At 37.5% G+C, this 20,080-nt stretch overlaps 1 protein-coding gene across 4 annotated transcripts in view; it reads right to left on the bottom strand.

The window, feature by feature from the left end:
• The window catches only part of ADGRG2 (adhesion G protein-coupled receptor G2), a 55,224-nt gene that overhangs the window by 21,707 nt on the left and 13,437 nt on the right, over positions 1-20,080 (bottom strand). For 3 of the 4 annotated variants that reach the window (XM_015644191.3, XM_015644181.1, XM_015644225.1), the window contains exons 3-8: positions 14,993-15,607; positions 6,142-6,180; positions 4,752-4,784; positions 3,168-3,200; positions 2,198-2,239; positions 224-271 (exon numbers count right to left, since the gene is read on the bottom strand). In XM_015644191.3, coding sequence (XP_015499677.1) covers positions 224-271; positions 2,198-2,239; positions 3,168-3,200; positions 4,752-4,784; positions 6,142-6,180; positions 14,993-15,607 — 810 coding nt within the window. The remainder of the gene's footprint in view (positions 1-223; positions 272-2,197; positions 2,240-3,167; positions 3,201-4,751; positions 4,785-6,141; positions 6,181-14,992; positions 15,608-20,080) is intronic. The other variant, XM_019008377.1, reaches the window with a different exon arrangement.

Genomic DNA, 20,080 nt, shown 5'->3' with positions numbered 1-20,080 from the left:
TGGCTTTGATGAGAAACCAAAGATCAAAAGCACAAGAGCCTAAACACTTCTTAACCTCCCCACCTTCAATGTTTTTTGAATTCATATAAAATCTATCTAAATTTACAAGGAAATTTATTACAGACCTAGTTTTTACATGGCAATTAACCCTGCTTCATTGCTCAGAGTATAAAAGAGTTGAACAAGATTTTTACTTTAAAAAAGGGAAAAGAAAACCACTAACCTGAATAATTACAGGCACGTGTTACGTTGCATACAATGGTTTCTCCTGCTATTGATTTTTTGGGGAAAAAAAACAACTACTGAGTAAAAAAGTTAAACTAAAATCAAATATTATCAGATGTATTTACAATCATTCCAGTGTTTGTTATTATTCCAGTGTTTGTCTTTATCTTCTGGAAGTATTTAATGTACTGTCTAGGCTTCATCTCTCTACAGCACTTACCATGACATTTTCCAAGACTTAGTATTCAGAAATACACTGCCTTTGTTTATTAATTTTGAAGAAATTTCTGCAGCTGTTTTGACAGAATACTTACATACTACATCATCTCATTTTTTTTTCTTTTTTTTTTTTTACATTTTAAATAGAAACAGGAATCAGCATCTAATTGATAAGCTCTTTAATTATCACAGAATTCAATCACTAGGCAGCATAGTATCTGCTTCTGAGTATCCTACTATGGCTCCATATGATAGCACGAAGCTAAAGCTGTTATACCTGATGGAATTTAAGCCATGATGACAGCAACAATGTGCACTCTTATCTAGTAGAACATGCCTTCATTTAGTTACAGCAAGCTTTTGGCTGCTCCATATTTTCCATATTTTTAATACAACCTACACTGCTGAGAAATAACACTGATCCTAAATTAGGGTACTGTAAACAGATGGCTCTGTTATATAATTTCAAAATAAAGCACTGGGAAAATATTTGCATCTAAGACAAAATTCCTACACTTGTTCATTAAAACAACTTTCCTTATTTAAGCAGATGGATTGGTCTTCATTACCAGAAAAAAAACAAAATTCTAATTTTTCTGCTGTTAACATTAGTTAGTACCAAATGAGAAAGGAATTTTTTCCACTTTCATTTGATTGTAAAAGTTTGCTGCTTTATTAATTTTATCACCATCAATAAACAAGCCACCAGAGGTTACAGATTGTAAGTTCACGGCAATAATAAAATTATCAGAAAATAAAAATTTTAGATAGCAGTTTAGAATCAAATAAATTTGATGGTTGGACTTGATTATCTTAGAAGTCTCTTCCAACCTTAACAATTCTGTGACCATAGATTTGCCTTCCCTTTTGTTGGCAATGAAATAGTCGAAAACCTCATATATACTGCTTTTTTTAAACAATCCTTAAAAAAATAAAATGCTCATGAATAACTGATAAACAATAATCAAATGTCAATATAACAATAAATTGTCAAAATTATTTACTGCATAGAGAACAACTTATAAAATCAACACAAAATCTGGAAGACCACAAAAGATTAACATCAGCTCCTTTTTCCTTACAGAGCACCCATTTGTGTGCCCCCTAGTCTTAAGATCTCTGCAGACCACCAAAATACACAAAATACATTAACAGTGTGGAGGATAGAAGACTGATCAAAAATCACTAGGGCTTCCAGTCTCCCGAGAGCATTAGATAACACAGCTGCAATGTTTCTGCAGGTTATGCAGTCAAGTTCTCCTTGTCATTAAGGCTCCAAGGCATCTTCTTCCACTTGCACTAACTCAGGGAAAACCACTGTAATGGGGCTACTGAGCTTCTATGTGGATAATCAAAAAAAAAAAATCTGTCTATTCCTGATCCTACAGGGCCTGTCCTGAGGTCAAATACAATGACTCTATTCAGTTTGCTTCCATCTACTAAAAGGCATGAAGATTTCTTTTCAAGCAAACATGGTCCCTGAGATTGTGTTTCTTACATTTTTGTGGTAACCTACTGCTCTGACTTACAAAATAACCAAGCTCTTCTATATGCAGCCATCTAGAAAAGCACTGCAGAATTAGTCCTTCTACCAGACTGGACATTAATGCGAGGTAAGACAGACTGTTAATATGACACACCACAATACCAAGTAAGAAGCATATTAAAAAACAGAAGTGAGCTGACTTCCTGAACTCACACACACTTAAAATTTGAGATGCACAAAAATGTATCAGTGATAGATGAATCCTACCTGGTGATATGGTGGAGTAATAATCGGTTGTTGTAAGGGTTTCTGTTAGGAAAATAAAGTTTTCACATTTTAACTTAAAATACCCATGAAATACATGTCACAAAAATAAACTCTTATTTCTATTTCAGAGTATGTCTTTCCAGGAGAAGTGGAAACACCTGACAATTAATAAGAAAATGAAGTTACTTTCAGTGTAGGAAATGCAAAAGCAGCAAGTGGAGTTAAGATCCTTCCAATTACATGATTTTATCCCCATCTGAGCCAGTGACTCCGGGCTCCCCATTGTTCAGAGGAGAAATAGGTGCTTTTAAGGTGATTCCCGTTTATCCTACTCTACACGGCAACTTCAGCATAGGAGGAATCCTGTTGCAAAAATGTTTTTCAATCGACAATGAAGAACAGCAGGATGTCCAGCTCCTATACAGGCATGGAGGAATCCATACTAATAGGGAATGAACCTACTCATTGTTTCAAATGAGAAAATCAGCAAAGGAAGGGGTAAAACGTCCCTCTGATTGAGTCCTTTCTGACCCTATTTGACAAATCCTTGCAAGAACGTATGTCTTCAAGGAATTGGGTGTACATTTTAGTTCTGTAAAAAACCTTAAATAGTGTCAGAAAGCATACTAAACATTCTATATACAAACTCCCCTATATACTTGCTAAAATATATATATATCTGTGCTGTTTGGGTTTTGGTAAGCAATACAATATTTTGAATGAGAAAAAAAGGCTTACATCTCAGTTAAGTGCATCTCAGAGCCCTAATCATGCAGATAAAATTCTCTGTTAACTGCAGTCTGTTAAAATACAGACTGCAGATAAATACAAATTTTAAAATCACGTAAGAAAATAATTTGGAATAAACAAATGCCAGTTGCTAAAAAAAAAACAAACAACAAAAAACCAACAAACATGAATGCAATGATCATCTCCCTTGAAACCATACTCTCTTCATTCAAATTCTCACCTGTACTTTGTGTAGTCTCCTCTGAAGACATATCTGAAATAGAAAAATCCATGACAGTTAAATCTATAAAAATAAAATGAAACAAAAAAAGCCCAAAAGTCTAAATCCAGCAAAATCTAAGTAAGAGCAACATTAACAACATCTTGCCTGAAGAATTAATAGGATAGATGATAAATGTACCCATAGAGAATTACAGGGAAAGAAGATGAAAGAATTAAAAATTGTATTAATAAAGTGCTTTACTTCTATGAATTTCTGAGAAAAAAACTCAAGCCTGCAAGATTTTGAATAGAAACTGAATATTATTTATCTAAATTTCATTTTAAGAACAACTGCAAAGCTTGTTAGGAGTGTTCACATTACTTCAATACTAATAATTGAAATAATGTTCATGTTATTTAAAAAAATCTGAGTATCTGAATACAAACAGCTGGGAATCAACTTTTCCTCAGGTAAGTTCATTTTACTCGTTTCATTCTTCCAGGAGATGCAGATAAATTTTTGCGTATCCAACTGCAATAACTGCTTAACTCCAAGGACCTTTTCCCTAAATGAACTCACAACATTCATAAGCAGAGATGACAAACAGGGTTTGGCAAACTGTGTCTCCAAAAAAGGCATTTGTTTTTGTCAATAACCAGAGTAATGATGCAATTTTTTTTTCAGCTACGCCAAAAGGAAAAAAAAAATAAGACAATAGATGGAAATTTAAAGGGCTGTGCTTAGTTAGAATATTTTAGGTGTCAGCACAGGAAGACAAAGTGGTTAGAAGACCACTTTATATCACTTCAATATGACAACTTAGTGACTTTTCAAAAACTGATCAGAGCAGATTCACAACTGAAGAAGAAATTTTCTGAGGCAACTAAAAGCAGTCTAAATATGAGCAGAGTGAAAACTAAGTTTCCACTGGTTTCATTAGCATTACTTGGCCTAGTATATACTACACAAGTACTGAATGTGATGCCGTTGTTAAAGGTGATCCATTCCCAAAGAGAGACTGTATCTGTAAAATAACAAGAGCATGTGTGCTTGCATCTGTATTATTTCTTCTATCCAGAGCACTCACCCTATGTCAGTATACATTAAGCAAGAAAGCAACTGGCTTTCACACAAGTTATTTCTGTGTGTCTCATTCTTAATTTTTTAAAAATGCTTTCATAGATGATGCTTATCACCTCTGGTTCCAGAAGTTGTTAGAGCCTTATGTGTGTGTGTAGTGTAAAACACTGCATGAAATGCCATCTGCTAGGGTGGGAGGAGATATAAAGGAGCTCTCACTATAGTTTTCCTCCTCTGCCATCTCTGCGAACTTCACTGTTCAGATGACTGAACAAAAGGCTTCTGATCAAGCAACTTGCACCTAACTTCACCACAAGCACCACTGCCACAAGCCATGACTGATCCTATAAGGTAAGCTATTGCATTACAATATACAATGAAACAAGTAATTTGAAACTAAAATATTTTAATTTTGGAACTCTATTATATTACAACCTTTCTGCACTACCTCAGATAAAAGAAGGCTTACCTAAGAGGAAATAACAAAAATTGGAAAAATCAGTAAAGTTCTGATTCTCTTACCAAAAATTGTAGTTGCAGCTGATTCTTCTGAATCTGTGAGTTTTGTTTCAGATTAAAAAAAAAAAAAAAAAGCCATTAAAAAGTTTCAGACACATATATTATCATCCTCAGCAGGCTTTTCTTATATTATCAAAAGTTTACTGCATTCACCAGAAGAGGGCAACACCTGCTCTTTCAGAACAACACTTCCAGGTTGTCAAAAAAAGACAGATGTAATAATCTCTGGCTAAAAAAAAAAATCACAATATTTTGCACTCAAATGGAATTCGATGCAAGACAATTTTTTTGAGAAATACTGGACAGTTTGAATTTTTGAATTGTATAATATTACAAAACCACATAACAGTAAAATGTTAAAGACCCAAGATATGTGTCATACTAGCCTGAAAGCTACATGCTTATCCTGACTGAGTGTCTTGCTAATTCTGGGAATGAGAATCAAGCACACACAGCAAGGTGGCACTAGCTGGCTATGAAGAACTCTTCTCAGACTTTTTAAACTAACCGTGAGACTTGCCACTTAAAATTTATCCCATACCCATGTATTCTCTTTACTGTCCTGCAAAAAGCAGTGATAAAAAACCCAACCTAATTAATTTCAAGTTTGAACCTCTGATCTTAACAGGAACCAGACAACTACTTACATAGAAAACATTAGCTATTACTTTTTTATATTGATACAGTCAGCATTTTGATCAAAAAGAAATTAGGAAATTTGATATCTTGTTCATGTAGCGAATTTAAAGTTGGCCCTTTCAGTTATTGTGTGGTTTTTTATACTGTCAGAGGCAAGTCAAGTTACAGGTCAGTTATCACAGAAATATAATCTAAAGAACAGCTGGATTCAAACAAGAAGCACTATTTAAAAAATATACTTAAGGTATTTCAACATCTCTCAAAGGTCAAACATCATCCTACAATGTTACTTACAATACACTAATTTCACTGTAAAGCCTTTCCTACTGCTGCAGAAGACTTAAATCAGAGATAAAAGTCCCTGAAGAAAAACGGGTTTTTTTATTAAAAATAGTAAACAAGAATTTTCTGAAATTCTCAACACTCATTAATTCCTTGCTCAGTAAGACTGTTTTCCTTGCCTTACTGAAAAGCTTCTTTCCAAAGGATAAATGTGAATACAATTTCTGTAATAAAGGGAGAATCAGAATCATCTTAGTGACTTTATTTTCATTTTCTCTGGAAAATTACTGATGCTATTTGCACCACAAAATTATCTAATAAGCCATAAGGATGATATGGAAAATTAATTTGCAAATGTTTGCATATGCTTAACTATCTCCAAAAATTAAAAAGTAACAGCAGCAGCAATCTTACTACACACTTTTGAAAACAGAGGAACAATGGGACAAAATCCCACAGAACCCAAACATACCTGTTATTTTTCTGCTAGGCAGTGTAGCAGTAGTTTCAACTGCAAAGTAAGAAGATTTTTTAGGAGCAGAAGATTTTATATATATTTGTACACATGCATATACACACACACACTTTATAAAACACAACCATTTTAGATGTGGTATTCACCTCACTTGAAAATGGTTTGCAAAACTACTTTGAATCCATTGAGAAATATGTGTCAAGACTTTTTGAAAGCTCTTTTGAATTCATTTTTTTCCTCAGTTTATCTTTTTATATGTATGAAAGATACAGGTTAGGCTATGAGCTTTGCCAATTCTCTTCTACTGCCGGTGTCTTCAGAAACCTATTCAGCACATTTGCTTGAGTGAAGGTGAAGAGGAGTAAAATAGTGGCAACTAAAAACGTAACACCTATATGAACATCATGATGCACATGCACATCATACAAATACTCACCTGTCCAAGAGCTGCACCAACAGAGAACATCTAAACAGTGAAAGATCAGGCTGCCAGGAATGAAGCAGCTCAGGTGGATGTGTGCTGGGATGAAAAGGTGAGCTACTTCCACCTCAGTGGGCCTATGAAACATGTCCCCAGGGACACCCGGGGTGAGATGCGACACACAGATGGGCTCTTGATCAAGGGGTGGATCTAACAATTGAAACCATCACACTCATGAATGTGAAATGTGATGTCATCAAGCTAGCCAAGTGACTAAAGCCTCCCCAGAATAAAGATGGTGCTCGGGCTATCAATGAGGAGGCCCAGCAGATCGATTAAATCACACCACTGCAGCAAACCTGCCACCAAGGCAAGCACTATGTGTTTCCTGTGGTGGAGCGGAAGTAGCAGACAGCTCCAAATATTTCCTGCAGCTTGTCACCACTCAAAACACCATCCTGGGCCTTGAAAAACAAGCAACAATGCAACACAGCATCACCTATACTTAAAGCACTGTTACCTAATTCAACATCTTTAATAGATGAGACCCTGTCTGGGCAAGAAGGAAGAAGAGCTCTTCTCAAGTCACTCTACCTGGTGGGACACTAAGCATGGTCATGATTCAAGCCCAGGGGTAGCATAGGAAGAAATAGATTCTCTCCAAAATGCTGGAATAGGTGGGACCGTTTCTCCACAGGTAATGCCTTGATATCTGGCCAGTACATCACTACTGTATCATGGTGGCAGGTACTAAACTGTGGCACACAGCCCATGTGCAATGGACATCACCCAGATCGTTGGAGACCTCATTGTTGATGAGGTTGCTGTAGATCCAATATTTTCTTAGCACCTAGTGTAGGCTTGGGGAAGACCCTTAATAAAATACCAGGACAATACCAAATGTAATATGCAGAATTGAAACAGTAGTCAGATAAAACCATTCTGTACTGTTTAAACAGTATGTAATTTTTAAGGTAGAATGAGGCGAATAAAGATAATTGACTAAACTTCTGGATGGAGAAGGAAGCATCCTTCCATGGGTGAGCAATCTGACTTTCCTACTAGAGAAAGTGAATTCTGTCTCCAAAAGTTTATCTGTTACTAGTCCTGTCTTAATCAGAGTAAAAGCCCTTATCTCCAAAAAATTTAAATTCTCAAAAAAAGTCTCCAAAAAAATGCAGGATCTCAGAGCAAACATTGCTTCTTCTGCCCATTTGAAAAATAAAATCTGTACAGGGAATGTAACTTTAAGTTCTTTCTCACAAACTCATGGTTTCAGTGGAGACAGTCTTGCTGTATACAAGCTGCCTTTTGCATCCTCCATATTCCTTCAACCACATTGTGAATTTTTGCGAACACTAGTACCCTGAGGTAGGTACAAAAATTGTTCATTAACATATTTAGTTTTGTTGGATTAGTAAAAAGACAGTGAACTGTAAAGATGTCAAACGCTTTTAACAGCACATCTATCAGTACAGGGAGTAAAACAAGCTAAACACAAGCCATGAATATAGAGCTGGCAAATGCAGCAACTGATGATGGCATGCATAATCTGAGAGCCACTTTTTTTATGGACACCAGTCTAATTATGACTTCTCTTACAGCACAATAGTCATATGCCTACAGTTGCTAGAAATTATCTGTGTATATGAGACTTGTCATTTATCAAGGTCCAGCTATAAGTTCATTAACCAAGTCTTTAATCAGTCACCCCTGCATACAGAAAGGAGGAAGGAGGAGAGATTCATACATCATTTATTTGTTAATCCTCTTCCTTTGTTGTGTTTAGAAAGACAAGAAAAAGAACAAGAAAAGAAAGTTAATAGATGAATTTGGAAAAGGATTAGATTTCAATCTAAAATATCCCTAAAGTTGGCTTGTAAAAAGGCTTGTAAAAAGGAAAGTAAAGTAACTCAAGATGTGTTAGTTACAAGCTAACAGAAAATGTATTGTCTGTAGGTTGTTTACTATTGATAACAGCATAAAAAGCCTTACATATATGAAACAACCATTTATTTGCTCTATAGATTTTCATTTGCAACACTGTTAGTTTAGGATCACCAAATCAATATACCTAACCTAACCTAATACATTATCCTAAGCCAAAACAAAGGTTTACACATTGTAATAATACTTTGCTACATTTTCTCTAATAGAAAACACTCTTGAAGATTCAAGTAGTAATTAAATTGGCAGTATTATTTTTTCCTTTTTCTGCAAAAGAGATAGAATAGGCCCTCATAATAACTAACTGTTTGGCTTCTTTTCTGGGGGAAAAGGCATCGTGGTAAAACGAGATAAGAACCAGTTTCTGTTACTAACATGCATCATTAGAAACAAAAGCAATAAGTCCCTTACTGCCTTCATATCACTTTGTACTGTTCCGACACAAATAACCAGCTAAGCCACAACTTGGGAATCTCATCTCTGTTCCACAGGTATGAAACCTGCTGAGCAGCTCTCACCACAGTTCCATACCACAACTGCAAGAATTGTGACAACCTTCATTTCCCAATGACTTTGTTTGACAATGGGAACCAGTGTAACTGCAGCTCCAGACTGGCAGGAGACTAAACCTATTAAGAGTACTTAAGGTCAGGTGCACAAGCTGATGTAGGTCTGAGAGAGACCAGTATCTGGCCCTGTCTAAAAAAATAGCCTTGTGCTTACATCATTAGCATGACAGCTTTTAATTCTCAAGCTACTGGATCTTTTAGGATGGGATGGTCACCACATGCCCTGCTGAGGCTGTTCCACCAAGCAAAGCAGAATTGAAACATTAATTCAGTGAAAGAGAAAGAAAGGCAGAAGGACGCTTTGTAACACAGTGGCCAAGATGGGACAGATGGTTCTGAAGCAAAAGCACTGTCAGTCGAAGTATACCATTTCTTCAGTGGCACAGGGGAGAGAAAAAGCCCTTAAAGCATGAAAGGTATACTATGTTCTGTCTCCAAGCATGATAATGAAAAAAGAGCCTTTTCTTCTGCCTACCTTCAATCTAGCTTATGAGCAGTACACTTTCTTAATTTTTTTGGAAAGGCAACACCCTTTCTGATTCACCTGTCTTCAGGCAACCCAGTCTGTGAGAAGCAGTTCAGTTTTTCCAGGGTGGAGAAGTGAGAAGCAGCTGGAACCTGGCTGTCAATAACAATTTGGCACAAGAACAACATTACTGGCAGCAGTTTCTTGTCCCCCTGTTTCCAGGGAACAGTGCTGCTGCTGCCGCCTAATGCTGTTTTACCTAACTTCATGATCTCCTTTAAACCTTTGCAGAAAGCATCCTGAACGGCATTGAACACTAAGGAGCAGCAACAGCCCTGCCACTCTGTAGAAGCATGACAGCCTTCCTGGCAAAGAAACATACATTTATGGGCTTACATGTGTAGGGCCTAGAGAAGAGATTTATGGAATGAAATGACTAAAACTTTACTTATATTAATTGAAAAACATGCCAAAAATGAAAACACTTTTTGTATTAGCACCCAGGACTCTTCTTTCAAGATATGGTATGTTCTTTCAAGACAGGTAGTCTTGACTATGTTCAGCTCTCACAAACAGATCAACAGCAAATGGAAGAATCCCAAGGAACACCTTGGTGACTATGAAATTTGGTTTCCTGAAGCAATAGTGACATTCAATTATCCTACTAAAATTAAATCCATCTTTTCCATTATGAGATTAGGTCCCCTTAGCATTTCATAAACTTTTCAGCTGAATAAATGTTCTGCCAAAATGAACCAGTCTGTCACACAAGGCATTAATAACAAGAACACTTAAAAATCCTATACATGTTAACAGTTGTTACTTAGTTGCACACTGGAAACATTACCCTATCTTGACATTCTATGAACTGTAGATTTTGAGGCACATTGTATAGAAGTTTATAGGATAAAACTTAAATGCCCTTTTATGTTTTGGTGTCCCTCATGACAGCTTGTATCTGCTCTGACTCCCTGTGGTGGCACCATAAAGAAAGGATGAATTGTCACTGGCCACTAGACAGAAACAAATGTCAGAAATTGTTTACATCAGGTTCAATCGCTTGGGCCAGTTCGTTTTTGTATCCCTAACAGAAAATTCAGGCTCAGTATTTTTTAACTCAGCTTTGATGTTTCACTGCTTCTAAGACATTAGGCTATAAATACAATTTTTATCTGTTTGTGGAAAGCTGTACATTATATACTGAGGTGAATCAAATTACCACTTACTTCTCTGGAGGGCTGATTTCCAAAAAGCCACTTTGTTTGGTATCACAGGAGAGGGAGGGAACAAGAGCAAAGAAAGGGAAGGTCAAACATGTATTCAGTTAATAGGTACAAAGTGAAGTGGCACATGACTCATCAAAAAGGCACTCCAGAGTTAGGTATTTTTTCCCATCACATTTCCTTCAAGAGCTTCTAGAGGTTTCCTTAGTATTCTATCCTTACAGTTTAAGAAAAAAGAAATTGGGGCGAATAATTTACTTCTTCAGCTTCTGTTTTCATGATCCACTCAGTAAATATACCCAATCAAGATTTGGTACCCAACAGACTGGGATACAGACCAGATGAGTGGATGAATGACAGCTGCATTTCCACTTCCTCCCTGTGGATATAAAGCCTTGAGACTACACCCTCCCTTCCAGTAAAGATGATCCTGTCATCAGAGGTGCACACATCTGGGAAATCTTTAAACAGGATTCTATGAGCCTCATAGCTACTTTCTACTGTCCACATCTGTGAACTAGAACAAAGGCCCAAACTGAAACCTTCCTCTCGCTTGAGAACACAGAGGCAAAGCAGTCACACTGGGCAGGGCACTGGTCCCTTCCCCTTCCTCCCATCAACATTAAGTTGCTCTGTGCCCAGAAGTGTGGAAACCCACTCCAGCAACACCAGTAGCAGGCTCAGCAATATTGAAAGCCAAAAGAGTATGTGAAAACAGGAAGGCAACATCTTCATCTTGAAGGTTGGACAAGACCATTTAGTGAAATCAAAAATGCCACAATATACTCACTGAATTTTAATTAGGATAAAAAGCAACAGGCTAAAAGTTACAGCACCAATATCACAAATGAGACAGCAGTGCTTTACTGTCAGTGATACTATTTACAGTTATGCCCCAAATCATCTATTTTATTTATTCATTGAAATCTGTTAAAGATATCAAATCATATCTGTGCTCCTTGCATAAATGTACAGCGTAACAGTTTGGATATTTGTACTTGAATTAAGAAAGTTACTGTTTAATGCATAACTGAAATGATTAATGTTTAAACAGTGTATTTCACTGTGAAGTTATTATTAAAGGTAACTTAAAAATATCACATGTAAAAATGACAACTAAAGAGTTGGTACTTAACAGGTGAATAAAGTCTCTTTTCAAGGACTTAGCACTTTAAACTCATTTATTTTCTTGTGTGTTTGTTCTCTTAAACGACCCCAAACTTTAGATTACTTAGTAGACTCTTTCTTGGATTATACAGAGACAATAGTGTATACATACACTGTATGTAGCTACATTGGAATCATTCATCAAGGAATAAGATAAAGAAATTTTCCAAGGTTATAATATGGAATGTGAAGCACATCTTTCTTCACTTACGTATTTTTAGATACCAGGAGGTGATCTGTAAAGTGAGAGACATTCAACCTGCACTCTTCTCTCTATATCACAGTTCTTATGCTACTTCTCACTCGTAGCAAGAGGGGAATTATCAAAGGAACATGAAGAATGTACATGAAGGCCAGTGATGCACCAAGGGCATGGCCTCCTGCCCTCTCTGGCCCTGCCTGCAGTATTTTACACCTGCTCAGCATGCAGCAGCCACACCAAGCAGGAGAACCAGAAGACTGTCACTGGAAGGAACAAGAGTTTCATCTTTAACTCAAGACCTAAAAGTTCACTATTGAGAAACATTAGTCCAAGAAATGTGAGCCTCATCACAAAGTGGGAAGCAGACTGGTATGTCCTTTCTTGAAAATCTTCAGATGCATAAAGTACCTAGCTACTGCAAAGGTAATCCCAGACACTCCTGGGGAGTGAGCTATTTGGTTAAAGTTGAGCATACCTTTAAATGCTAAGGATGTGAATCTTACCACAATCAGGACTTTGATCTTTATTAGACCTCAAATGCTTAAGAAAAAAGGTAAGTTTTGGTAAATTGAAAAATTTTCACACAAATAAATTATAAAACCTAGAGTGAAAGAATCAGAAGAGTCAACAAAAAGAAAGGCAGGAAAAAAGATACTAAGTAAATCTAGATTTATTAGTGCAATGGATCACCGCTGCTGAGACACCAATTAGACAACAGCTTACACCGCACAAAGACTTGGAGTGGTTAAGCAAAAAAGAAATCATAGAAATTATGGTAGCCTTTGATGGAACATTTTACAAATAATTGTTTTATGTAGGCACAAAATGCCAACCAGGTCACAAAAAAAAATTCTGAAACTTGTCCTCTGGGACAATTATGACTGTAATGAACCGCCTCCTTTTCACCTTTCATGGCTACAGAGAACTTCCCTTAACTTTAGCCCTTTGCCAGTTATATTCATTGCAGATGTGAAATTAGATCCTTCTGCAGACTTACTACTCAAAGTCCTTCTTTTTTAACAAAAAAAGAGAAGTTTCCCAAATCAGGTAATTTTTACACAGGTGCTCAGAGGAACTTACTTAAAGAAATCAGCTTGTAAGAGTAGTAGCAACATAAATTAAAATCACCACACACAGAATATTAGATATTTCTACCGTAAAAGCTTTGTTATCTATTGGACTGGTATTTGCTAAATATATGCTTTGCACAGGATGACTTGCGGAATAATCAGCTAAACTGCATCTATTACTGAAGGGAGGCAAATAAACAGTAAAAAAATTCCAGCAAGCTTCCCTTAGAAAAGTTGTTAATGTTCCAAGTTATCTAGAGGAAATATATTTGGCAGTAGAGATGATCTCTGCACTGAAACAAACCCCTGTCAGCATAATTATTCGGACTGGCTAAGCAACAAAGCTTTTGAAACAATGCATCTTACACACTCACTAGAGAGCTCTTGCAGGTAGACAAAGGATTCCATAAGCTGCTAAATCATGAATTCTAAAATTATTAATCAGTTGAGGCTGGAGATGGGCATTGCCTGATCAAGCTGCCCTGTGATGCTCAAGGATGCTCAATATTCAGGGAAGAAATTGTTGGAACAGAAAACAAGAGGGTTGTCCTTTCTGTGCATCAGTAAAAGACCACAGTAAGATGCTCCACTCTGGCCAAGATTTTACCCACTATTCACACCTCTCTCAGACTTCCTTTGTACCAAACGTACATCTGGTAGCCAGAATGTTCCTCCTTTCAGCCTTAGGACTGTGTTCCTTCAAGCACAGCCAGACATGAGTAAAATAAAGACATCCTTTCTTCAGCTCCTCTCCCAACAAAGACGTGCTTCCAACTACAGCATGAAGGCCAGCAAAGGCATTTCATTCATTACAAACCAGTGCTAGCATCATTCTCCATGAGTCCTGGTGCGTTGGACAGATTTCTTTCTCTCACAAAAAAAGAAATCTGGTTACCTTATTTTACTGCCCTTACCAAAACACTTTTTGAATCTAGTCTAGTTAGGCAGTGGTTATAGTATTACACAGAAAAAAGATATTTTTGAATCTGCATGAAATAGATAGGTGCATTTTTTAAGGATAAAGGTGATGAAGATTAAGACTGTTTTGCAGTTAAACTGAATGCTATATAAAAATTTTAGTACACAATAATTGACCTAGTCACATTGAAATCTCTTAGGGGATAATGTAATTTCCTATGATTGATAAATTGTATTCCAACAAAGCTTGATTCAAGTTTGTCTTTTTTGCCAACAGATATGATAGCACAAGCTAAAAATAGGATTATTCTCTTTCTTGAACTCAGTTACTCTTAAAATAAAATCTTGGTCTGGTTTGATTCAGAGGTTTTTATGGTCTTTTTCAGGGCAGAGAAGAATTTTGAGAAATTTGGGAGAAATAATTTGGTCGTTTTAATCAAGGACACATTACTGATTCTCATAAAGAAGAAATTGGATCCTCCTAAAATTTTTGCAGATGTAGACCCTACCAGCTGAATATGGTGTAGCGTGCCAGTAAAGCAGGGAAAAGTTGCACTCATTGAAATTTTGGCCTAGCAAATGTGTAAAATGAGAACCAGAAATGCTTTATTCCGCATTTATTCTTTGAACAGGAGAGGTGTAAATAAATTATTTTAAGATGACATTGATAGATGGGACTGATGCTATACCTTTTTATTTGTATGAAAACTGGGAAAAGCTGCAGGTCCTCACATGATCTCATCAACAATTTAGCTAGAAATTATTAATAAACAATGGATTTTAAAATCTGGAAGAGAAATGCTACACACGCTCAGATTAACTTTTGTCTGAATTACTATTACAAAAGCAATGCACTGGTACTTACCACATTGTAAAGAGTTATCCTCTTCTGTTGTGTTATAGGTCCAATCCTCCTTTCTCCAGCGTATAACACCACTATCCTGGCAGTCCTTAGATTGTGTTATATTTGCCTTGTCCCACATTCTGAACAGGTACAGCTCCCCAGTCATACCCTGGCCAGGTGATGCAGCTGTACCTTGCAGCTTTGAACAGCCAAGTAAAAACTGGCCTTTTCCAGGCAAACTGACTTTCCCATTTAATTTCTTGTGCAATTTTTCTGTTCCATTTATGAATACCTTCATCTCCTCATTGTCACCTTTCCACTGGATACATATTTGGTTCCAAGTGTTTTTACGAAGTCTTACTGCAGTATTTATTTGTTTTCCAAACAACCATATCTTCAATTTACCATGATCTCCTGTAAGTCCAAGATCATACTTATTTGCAGAGAGATTGGTGTGAAGAATTTTTTCTGCATATACATATGCTGTCCATGGACTATTTGAGGAATACAGCTTGAGGTGCACACAGACAAGGAATTCTCGCAAGGAACGCAGAGAAATTCTTGAAGACATACTCCAAGGATCTTCACATGCAGTCTTAAAGACGGCTTTGTATCGCCCTAGGAAATCCTCCTGGTCTAAATAAAGAAAAGGTGATTTGTAAAATGATTTAGTCTTAATAAAGATCTTTTATATGAAAGTTATTCTTCCATATAGTTCCGTTTCTAGGCATTTTCCTAGGAAATTTCAAAACAACACATTAACAAACAATCTTGCAACTTACTTCTTTGGATTTATTTTTGTGGTGAGGAAGTGACAAATTTGGAGGCAGTCAATAAATCCTAGCTGCTCATGAAAACTCTGAAGTAGAACTTATGCACAAGACCAAGGATGACCATGTAGAATCACAAAATCATTCAGGCTGGAAAAGGCCTCCAAGATCATTGAGTCCAACTGTCAACCCAGCACTGCCAAGTCCACCACTAAACCATGTCCCCAAGTGCTGCATCTACACATCTTTTAAGCACCTCCAGGGATGGACTCAACCACTTCCCTCTACAGCTTGGTTCAACGCTTAGCAACCCTTTCCACAAAGAAACATTTCCTAGTATCCAATATAAACCTCCCCTGGTGCAACTTCAGGCCATTTTGCTCTTGTTCTGTTGCTGGTTATTTTGGAGAAGAGACTGAGCCCTGTTTCACTACAACCTCCCTTAAGGCAGAGAGCAATAGGGTCTCCCATGATTCTTTCTCCAGGCTAAACAATCCCAGGTCCCTCAGTTGCTTCTCAGAGGACTTGTACTCCAGACTCTTCACCAGCTCTGTTGCCATTCACTGGATTTGCTCCAGCACCTCAATGTCTTTCTTGAAATGAGGAGCTCAGAACTGAACACTGGATTTGAGATGTGGCCTCACCAGCACTGAATACAGGGGACAATCACTGCCCTGTCCTGCTGGCCACACTATTGCTGATCCAGACCAGGATGCCACTGCCCTTCTTGGCCACCTGGGCACACACACTGGCTCATGCTCAGCAGCTGTCAATCAACACCTCCAGATCCTTTTCTTCCATGCAGCTTTCCAGCCACTCTTCCCCAAGCCTGTAGTGCTGCATGGGGTTGTTATGACTCAAGTGCAGGACCTGGCACTTGGTCTTGTTGAACCTCACACAACTGAGGCTTCATTCTGCTCCTCATTCCTGTCTTCCAGCTTAGGGGGCTGGGTACTCTGAGAGTAAGGCAAAAAAATCTTGAAGTACACCAGCCTTTTCCTCACTTTGTCACTACATTTCCCCCTTCATCCAATAAAGGCTGGAGAGTCTCCTTAGCCGTTTTGTTGCTAATGTATTTATAGAAACTTTTTTGGTTTTTATGGCAGTAGCCAGACTAAATTTTAGTTGGGTTTTGGCCTTTCTGATTTTCTCCCTGCCTAACCTTAAGGCATCCTTGTAGTCCTCCTGAGTTTCCTGCCCCTTCTTCAAAAGGTCATAGTCTCTTCTTTCCTGAGTTCCAGCCAAAGCTCTCTATTCAGCCAGGCTGGCCATCTTCCCCACTGGCTTGTCTTTCAGTAGAAGATGATCTGCTCCTGCCTCTTTATGAATTCCTTCTTGAAGAAGAATGTCCAGCCTTCCTGGACTCCTTTACCCTTCAGGGCTGCTTCCCAAGGGACTCCATCAACCAGTCCCCTAAACATGCCAAAATCTCCCTCCCAGAAGTCCAAGGTGGCAGCTCTTCTGACTCCCCTCATTAAGTATTGAGAAATCAAAAACTAATTTTGTGATTGCGGAGGCCTCCAACCATCACATCATCCACCAACCCTCTCTTTTCATAAACAACAGGTCCAGTAGGCACCTTCCCCATAAAACAAGTAGTTCCAGACAATGCCCCAAACACTGAAACTTGATCATACTGTTTAATTCTTGCAGGTGCCTCATTTCCTCCATTGTCCCAGTACAGGAAAGGACAGGCTTTTGTGGTTATAGATGTAAACTCTTGGGAGCTGACACTTATTTGGTGAAAATATGCACGCTTCAATTACATTACCATTATCATTGTTGCTTCCTTTATGGTACACACAGCAGCAACAAAATAAGAAAAAGTTCATCTGGAACATGAAATGGAACAACAGAAAAATGAAATAGCCTGTCAGATGTTCAGCCAGTGCAAGAGAACACACTACTGACACCTTTAAGGAGGTAATTATTTATCAATATATGCAGAGCTTTTATGTATGCTCCAGAGGACATAAGGGATTAACCACAATTGGTCAGGGTTGGAAAGCAGAAAAAGATCATCCAACATAGGAAAAAACCTTTTCCATTAGATCCTCTGTAAGAAGACAAACTTCCAGGCAACTTGGATTAGGGTTTTTTTCCAGGGTAGGTTATGTTCATAGTCCTAGTTAGCTGTCAAGATCACAGCCAGTTCTTCTGTAATGTTCTCATGCAACCAGAGCACCAGCTTTCATCAGGCCAGTTCTGACAACTTTTCTGTCTCTTGACCTCCAGGCTCTCAAATTTCTTTTTCAATAGCAACAAGGAAAAACAAGGAGAAAGTTCCTAACTTCCAAGTACAGCTTGATAGGTACAAGCTATCAGAAATGTTTGAAACAGAAAATTTATCAATACAGTTTCATTAAAAGTCATTGATATCTATTCTTCTTGCATCCTATAGATTCAAGACTCTGTGATGCTAACGGGCAGAAGTTCGCAGCATTTTTCACAACCTGGAATCATTACAGAAGTTCAACATATGTGACAGAAGTGTCATACAAGGCCATAGACCAAACAAAAATTCTCTGGGTACAGGCTAAAATTAGGTGAAAATCCTAACAAGCAGACAGAGGATTTTGAATGGTGAGTTAATACTTAGATTGGTTCTAAATGGCAAAGGAAAAGAAAGACATACTTGGCCCAACAGCAAACCTCCCCTGCCTAACCGTGCAGCATGAATTCACTCATTCAGTTTGGCCACTTGTCAGAGTCTGAAAGCAAAATCTGGGATACTCAGCTAAGAACACTTCAGCATGGAAAACTAATCTTTAAAATTACTTAAAAGCTGGATGAGGAAGACTGGATGGGAGGGGAAAGTGTCACAGAATATGAGATTTTTCAAAATGGGGGCTCAAAAATACCTACCTTTTAAAGTAGAATTAAAACACATCTCCACTTTACAGCATGGACAGATTATAAGGAAATCAATTATATAAAGGAAATAGCCAGCTAGTTAATTGCCAACACTGGTGACACAGTCTTTCCAAATAAAAAAAAATTGGTCAAGTCTTTCATTATTAAGTAGAAATTCTGCTGAAAGTTTTGAAAGACTTGATGCAGCAGCTGTTCCTCAGACAGTATATGTCAGAAGTATACTTGCATGACTCATATAGCCTCCAAAATTCCTGTAACCAACACTGAGCATGCAGAGATGGCCAAATTGACTGGTAAAGGAAGTTTCCTGACACAGCTTCAAAACTTGAAGTCACTGTTAACTATCCAAAACGCCAGACTGGAATTCCATTCCTGAGCAAAAATACTAATCAAAACTTGAAGTATCGTCAGCAGACTTGGTTTTGGAAGTGAACAAATTCTGAGAGAGGCTTGATTTCATGTTAAGCATTAAATCGGTGTTGATATGCCAACAGTGGATTAAAGGGCTGCTAAATTCTATTACATTCTTTAGTTCTCGGGGGAGCCAGAGTAGACACACACTTGTAGATGAAAACAGTTGTAAAACAGGTAGCCAACAGAAATTATGCAAAATGAGATCAATCAGCTGATGATTCTCCTGATAATCCAGAAAGACTGCTATTGATATGCAAGGCCTGAAGAATTAATTTAAACTAAGAAAAGTGTTTACATAGAAAGGGCTACCCTTCTGGAAACTGTAAAGCTGGCCCACTTGCTCTGAACAGTCATTTAAAAAAGTGCCAAAAAGGGATGCCAAAATTAAGAGAATAAATACCAATACTATCTGAATTGTTACAAGAAAGGCTGGAAATTTTAATATGCTTTATCTACCCAAAGACTGCTGAAAAAGCAGAAAGGAAATCATAATCATAGTCACAAAATGCACTTTGTTGTTCCAAGTGAGTGCAGTACAGCATTACGTTAGGAATTAATTATCAGTATTATCTTGACTAAGTCTCCTTGACATGTGGGTGGATACATTGTAAGCAGGAGATGACATTACAGTAAAACCTTTGGAAGATCTGTTAATCATCACTTATTTTTTCTAGCAGCGGTGGTTGTGGGCTGTGACCCACCCTTGACAATGGAACCAAGGAGCTGGAACTGCCTGTGCTCTGACAGAGGCATTCCTGTAGTCTCCTTGCAGGCAGACAATACAATACATTCAGAAAAGCAGCCATGAACACACCTTTATCATCACAGCACAGAAAAAGGAGCATAGTGGAAAGAATGCTTCAAACAGCTCCAGAGTAAGAAAAATCAAGAAAAAATAAATAATGGTAATTAAAAAAAAAGAAACTAAAAAAAATTCCACAATTTGGAGTGAAGGAAACTCCATTCAATAGTAATCATGGGATGACTTTCCGATGTCTTTTGGTGTATTTGGGCATATAAACCTTTTCAGAAATGCAAGTTTTTTCTTCTT

The sequence above is a fragment of the Parus major genome, chromosome 1 (assembly GCF_001522545.3).
Source record: "Parus major isolate Abel chromosome 1, Parus_major1.1, whole genome shotgun sequence".
In the NCBI taxonomy this organism is placed as follows: domain Eukaryota; kingdom Metazoa; phylum Chordata; class Aves; order Passeriformes; family Paridae; genus Parus; species Parus major.
Note: the sequence above shows the minus strand (reverse complement) of the source record. Positions and strands in the feature narration are given on the sequence as shown.